At 42.5% G+C, this 6,000-nt stretch overlaps 1 protein-coding gene and 1 long non-coding RNA gene across 2 annotated transcripts; one reads left to right on the forward strand and one right to left on the reverse strand.

Moving 5' to 3' along the window:
* The first annotated feature begins 1,076 nt into the window (after nt 1–1,076).
* Nucleotides 1,077–1,432, forward strand: LOC111237941. Its single transcript, XR_002665796.1, has 3 exons — nt 1,077–1,112; nt 1,194–1,258; nt 1,345–1,432. It is a non-coding gene; the product is annotated as an uncharacterized LOC111237941 (long non-coding RNA).
* A 204-nt stretch (nt 1,433–1,636) lies between these two features.
* On the reverse strand, nt 1,637–5,316 carry LOC111237877 (leucine-rich repeat-containing protein 14-like). The gene is made up of 3 exons (XM_022767174.1): nt 4,736–5,316; nt 3,675–4,505; nt 1,637–3,265 (listed from the first exon to the last, which is right to left on the reverse strand). Exons 1-3 carry the CDS (start codon nt 5,011–5,013, stop codon nt 2,698–2,700), a joined length of 1,677 nt encoding a protein of 558 aa, XP_022622895.1. The 5' UTR covers nt 5,014–5,316; the 3' UTR covers nt 1,637–2,697.
* Between the last annotated feature and the right edge of the window lie 684 nt (nt 5,317–6,000).

Consider the following 6,000-nt stretch of genomic DNA (forward strand, 5'->3'; position numbering starts at 1 on the left):
GATCCTCGCTGCACTGAAGGCCCTGCACAGCCAGGGACTCTTACAGAATACAGACAAGCTTTACCAAGGCCTCATTGACTCAGTGCCTAAATTTGTGAGACCACAAATGGTACTGTATGCCCAGTATCGAGATTGTCACTGCATTTTAAGAAGTGCGCTGTGAGGCTGTGACCAATTTTAATACGTGTTTTCCAGTCACCTTCGGAGCGGTCGGTGCTTGTTGAAATGTTGAATCTGTTGCTGCGTCTGAAATCTGCTGGTTACGACCTCGTGAAAAAGCTTCTCACTCTTCTGGCCTTTAAAAAACTGGTCCTCCGGTGAGTCCAAAATAACAAACTTTACTTACTTACCACTTTTCCTTTTCAGTTCAATATGTGTCAAATGTCATCTAAACTTTTTCAAATGACTGAAAGTTTTTATTGGCCTCTTGTTCTGTCAATAGGAAAACAGTGCTGCCCATGCTGATTACATTAGGTGTAGATGAGGCTGAGCAGTGGCTGTGGCCAGAGTTGGAGAGCTGGGGCTCGGAGCTGCAGGACAAATCTGACATCTGGAAGAGCCTCCATGACAGAGCAGATTGTTGGCTGGACTTATGGATCTCCAAATACAAAGTAACACAAACATATTTTATTCAACTCTTAATTTCTCTAACTTATATTTTGTTTTACATAAAGAAAAAAATATACATTTTTCCTAATCATTAACACCATTGGAGTATTTTTAAGTGTGACAAAAGGGCAGAACAGGTGTTTGAAAACTGAGAGGCTCCCCCTCCGTGAATCAGCTCTCCACTTGCTTCTAATGTCCTTTACTGTGACCTTAACTCCTCTAAATAGGAGTACATGCGAGCTTGTCACAGTGTTGTTGACTGACATGGCTGGTTTTGGCTCGCTACTGTAAGTGATTAACTGCTTTCCCTGTCTCTTCCCATGCCACCAGGATCACAACAGGTATCAGTGCCTCAGGAGTGTGGAAAAGTGGAATCTGCCATCCTCCAGCGTGATGGATGTGCTGAATTATTTCTGTTTCGTCCAAAAAGAGGAGCACAGAAAGGCTCAATGTGTTGCACCTGCTGGTCACAAAAACACTGTACTTGTGCCACTAAATGACTGGTATGTGGAGGTCATGCACATATACTAGTTTCATCTGATTATGGTAGATTGCTAAATATTTTTACTTTTCTGTCTGTGTAGCAGTTCTCAACCAATCATTCGCCTAGGAGAGACTTACAGCATGTCCAGGATACGCAAACCGCCAGGTAACGTTTCAGTCTTCTGCTTAAAATGTAACTGTTTGATTTTTAAAAATGTTTTTTTTTTTTATGCCTGTGTTCTTATCAAACAGGAATAATTCTACCTCCCCTGCGTAACCGTCCTTTCCTGATGCACTGTCCCAATTTCATCTCTTTCCCAATATCTCGGGTCACCTTGAGCCCCTTCCACACCTACTCAGACGAGGACTGGCATAAGATCTTACCTCGCCGCTACTTCATTCTTGAGCAGTCGTACGTAGACTATTACAGATGATGCCTCTTAGTCTGTAACATTGCCATTAACACCCGGTAGGACATGTAACAAACATTATTTTGAAAAGATGTTCATCATTTTCAATAATTAAATGACTCTTGGAACTGCTTTGACGGATTTATTCTGCAGCTTACTGTATGTAAATGCATTCATGTGGTACAAAGGTGATTTGGTTCATTCATTTCCTGATAACGCTGATACTTTTTGAATATACAATCATGACTGAATACAAAAAGCACAATCTTGAAGATTTGAAAACAGGTATTGTAGGAACGATTGTATGACAAATATGTAGAATAAAACAGGACAAATGTAAGAGTACATTACTTAATAAAAAAAAGTTATTGGTACAAAAATTCAAATAAACCTAAATATATTGCAGATACATTAATTTCCCATTTAAGGAAAGTTATTCAAACACTTAGGAAACACATACTATAAAGTTGGCCACTTCAGCATTGGTTGTTGATTTGCAGCATGCACATGTAGTGGGTGAGCTGATCAGATATTTGGATCTGCGCCTTATATAAAGAAAGTGACTGATGTAAAGGCACAGGGACACATAGGCTGTACAAGTGGACCAGGCAGATGTTAATCTTTGTATCAAAAAGCATCCTGGTTACCTGATTATAGAGTAAGAATTCATTTTTGGTACGAAACCAGCAACAATGCAGTCAACCAGTGAACTTGTTCGTAGTATAGCACCTTTTAACTGAATCATGTTATAGTTCCTCACCTCCAGCTGTACATTTGTCAAACAAATCTTTAAAACTGTACATTCCTACATCCCAGGGAGAACAAGCCTCATCCCTAGCTCTGCCATAAGGCCAATATTTACATTTTCAAAATTAGTGTTTTCTTCTGATTGATCTGATGATCACATTCATGATGCCAACAAAAACAAACTTGTTGGTTTGGTGATTACTGGGCCTTTGAAGAGTTTGGTATTCTTTTCATTACCGTTTTGCTACCTGCAGTTATTTGTCTGTTTAAAAAAAAAGCATAAATGAATAGTTAAACCCTTCACATAACACTCATGGTCATAGAGAAAAGATAAGAAACCGATAAAAGAATATTACATCATATTTAGCATGACAATTTGATGGTACATTGCTTTTGGATGTTAGTGAGTGAACTTAAAAGCACCAGTGTTCTTCACCTGACTTCTGCTCTAGTCCACCAAATCTTTATCATAATTGAGCAGGTCGCAGGTCAGGAAGAGGTCAGAGCGTCCGCTTTCTATTAACACCCTGTTGAGCTGGCTGCTGGTCATGTTGATGTTTGTGGTTTCATCCAGAGGCCAGTCTAAGAGCTGAGCGCTGGAGGGCAGGTCAGGAAGGCCTGGCTGGTAGTCCTCAAGGGGGTTGGGGTACAGTAACTGACGGAGGGATGGCATTCGCACAGCCATCCTCACCAGGTCAGTGAGGCCAGACATGGAGAGTGGGTTCAGGGCCAAAGCCAAACTCTTGAGGGCCCAGCAGCCTCCGAGGGAGGGCAGCAGGAGCCCCAGCAGGCTGTCAGTAAGGCCACAGCCGCTTAAAGAGAGGTGCTGCAGGCTGCCGGAAGCCTGGGAGAGGAAACGGCGAATAGAGGGCAGGGTGTTTTCATCCAGACGGTTCTCACTTAGATCAAGCTGCTGCAGTGTGGAAGCATGGTGGCTGCAGGACAGATAGGCAAGGTCAGCTGGACTCAGGCTCAAATATGGCAGCTCCAGGATCTCCAGAGGTTGAGGCAGTGAACTGTAACAAAAGAGGGAAGGACAAAACACTTACTACAGTCAAAGTCAAAGTAGTACAACATAGTAGTTTAGTTGGAGAGAGTATGGGGGAAGTGAACAACAGAATCTGTTTTGATTTTAATTAATTGATTAATCACATATCAAAACAGTTGCTGATTATTTTTTGTCAGATTTATTTATAACAAACTTAGTAATCGTTTCAACTCCATTAAAGATCATTATGTTGCATTTCAATTTCATAAATCTAAGTTGGACAAATATAAAATACTGTACAATAATTACTTTGCAATCTGAGAATCTGTTAAATCTTGTCGGATACTATTCTGAGAGGAAAAAATATAATTTGATAATATGTGAGAAGTCTTAAGTTACAGAGCAGTGGTCATGTTAAACAGGAATCCATGCCAAACCTGAGCAGCACCCGAAGTTGTCCTGGCAGGCGCAGTGCAGTGAGGCTGAGGCGTCGCAGCTCCTGTAACTGTGCCAAACCTTGTGACATGTCCCTCAGTGCCTCCTCATGTCCAGGGTGGTCTCGGCGAAAGTCCAAGTTACAGTAGTGCAGCCGAAGGGAGTTCAGTGCAGGGAAGGTGGAGAGCAAAGGCAGCAGCTCAGCAAAGCCAGCCACCCCAAGGCTGCTGTAGCGAACATCGATGCCCAGGAGACCCTGGTGAGGCAGGAGGTCTAGCAGAGTCCTGATACTTGACACAGAGATTTCCTCCACACGAAGGTACCTGCACTGAAGCTTGAGAGGTCCTGATGTGCTGAGAGCCACACGAACACGCTCCCAAGATCGAGCATTGACAAAGAGATCAGCTCTCACATGCACCAACACATCACTTCCTCTTTCCTCATTTTCCTTTTTGCTGCCTGCTAAACCTGCCAGTGTGCTGTCTCTTTTCCTCTCTATCTCCATCCTCCTCCTGACTCCCTTAATCATTTCCTCTTCACCCAAATCTTCCATTAATTCCACCCTCTCTCTGTCATTGCTCGCCTCATCACCATTGGGTTCTTTTCCCCTCTTCCACTGCCCCCTTTCCCTTTTTATATCCTTCTCTCTCTCCAGGTCTGAGAACCTTTTTCTCTCCCGCTCTCCTTCTCTCCTCAGTGCCCTCTGTGCTCCAGCTCTCGCCTGAACAACCATGGTGCAGAGAGCTACAGTCAGAGACCAGCCCCCCATTGGGTCTCCCATCCCTCCTTCATCTCCTTGGAGCCCACAGAGGTCCAGTATTTGCAGGGCACATCTAAGAAACAGGAATTGGTCAGATATATTACTTTCTTATTACATATGCAATTTTGTAACTAAACATGGGGTACATGAGTCTTAGAGAAGTCAAATAAGTGTACATTTAAAAATAATACTTATTTAATTTATTTATTGTTTTTTCTACAACTTTTACTTTGTGCATTGCTCACTGCTGCAAGAGTGCAGATCATGATCCAAACACTCTGGACACAATAATGACATACTCACCTTTGGTCCGAGAGTCCTCTGACAACAGCAAGTAATAAAGCCTGAATGCAGAGTCGATTTGGCGCGGTTTGCCCTTGTTTCCTTCGTCCTCCTACACGCAGGGTGCGTTCAGGCCATCTCTGCACCAGCTCACCCACAGCCAGCGGTCTGTAGCTGGTGAAGGCGGCCTCCAGCAGCGGTCTGAAGAGCTCCCTGGGCACCCACCTTAACCAGCAAGGCGAAGAGCTGTGGTCACTCACCACCCCCCTGGCACAAAGGCTCACCAACGAAAACACCATTTCAGCGCACAGCAAGGTAAGCTTTTACCATTAAAAATATATAGCAGCCGAAATAATTCTGCGTCTTGTCCTCTGCAAAGGAACAGAGTAAGCTATCTGAAACTAGCTTAAAGACTAAGATTAGCTTTATGACAGCAATTTGACGCGGTCTTGTTAATCCCTAAAAAAGAATTTATAACACCACCTGATAGCGGATTATTAACAGTAATAACCTATGAAGCGACGACTGGAAGCCTTTCACGAGTGAAATATAAAACGCTGGCACATCATGTTAGCTAACTCGACAAACTATCAGTGAGGAAGCTGCAGCTGGAACAGGAGTGTTTACAATTTAGACTGACGCACGCCTGTGACGAAGCACGTAAAGGCATGACGTCATGACGGTATTAAGTGAAGCACAGTTGCTCTTTTTGCACTTTTAAATTATATTTGCGCTCTTTTATTTTTGATTTTGTGCAGTTATATTTCATAAAGGCTTTAATATGTAGTTTTATTGTCACCCACTACTGTTCAATTAATAGTCTGTACATATTGGGTTTTACTATAGGCTACTGAACACCAGGTGCTATATCTCTAAACGAGACACCTATTTAAGGAAGTGATACTAGGAAATGTTTTTGACTTATGTAAAAACCCAAATGTGGGGTTCAACTTTAGTAAGGCTATCAGTCATGTTGATGAGGTACTGTCAGTGCTGCCAAGTTTAGCCCTAGACACTTAACCTTCAGTAAGCTTCAGCATTGATGTACATCAACAGAAAACAGTTGGACTCTTCATCGACTTCTGTTTTAGTTCTGTTTATCCTGCCATAGGCAATATTACAAGAATTAATCGTTTTTTGGGGGGGTTTAGTAGAAATATTGTATTGTAATATTTTATTGTATAATAATAATGTAGTAATAACTACTGAGTACTCATGGGTCAAAACAACATGTGTGTCAGGCTTCGTGGCCGGTGTGCATTGCAAGATGATCTCCAGTTTAATTT

This window comes from Seriola dumerili, unplaced genomic scaffold, assembly GCF_002260705.1.
Source record: "Seriola dumerili isolate Sdu_G_001 unplaced genomic scaffold, Sdu_1.0 BDQW01001124.1, whole genome shotgun sequence".
In the NCBI taxonomy this organism is placed as follows: domain Eukaryota; kingdom Metazoa; phylum Chordata; class Actinopteri; order Carangiformes; family Carangidae; genus Seriola; species Seriola dumerili.

Bases quoted from the DNA above. Each gene is read 5' to 3' on its own strand.
- LOC111237877 (XM_022767174.1), bottom strand. From the start codon at position 5,013: ATGGTGTTTTCGTTGGTGAGCCTTTGTGCCAGGGGGGTGGTGAGTGAC. The intron at 4,506-4,735 runs GTGAGTATGTCA...CCTGTTTCTTAG, and splicing joins AGAGGACTCTCGGACCAAAG to ATGTGCCCTGCAAATACTGG. The intron at 3,266-3,674 runs GTTTGGCATGGA...CTTTTGTTACAG, and splicing joins CAACTTCGGGTGCTGCTCAG to TTCACTGCCTCAACCTCTGG.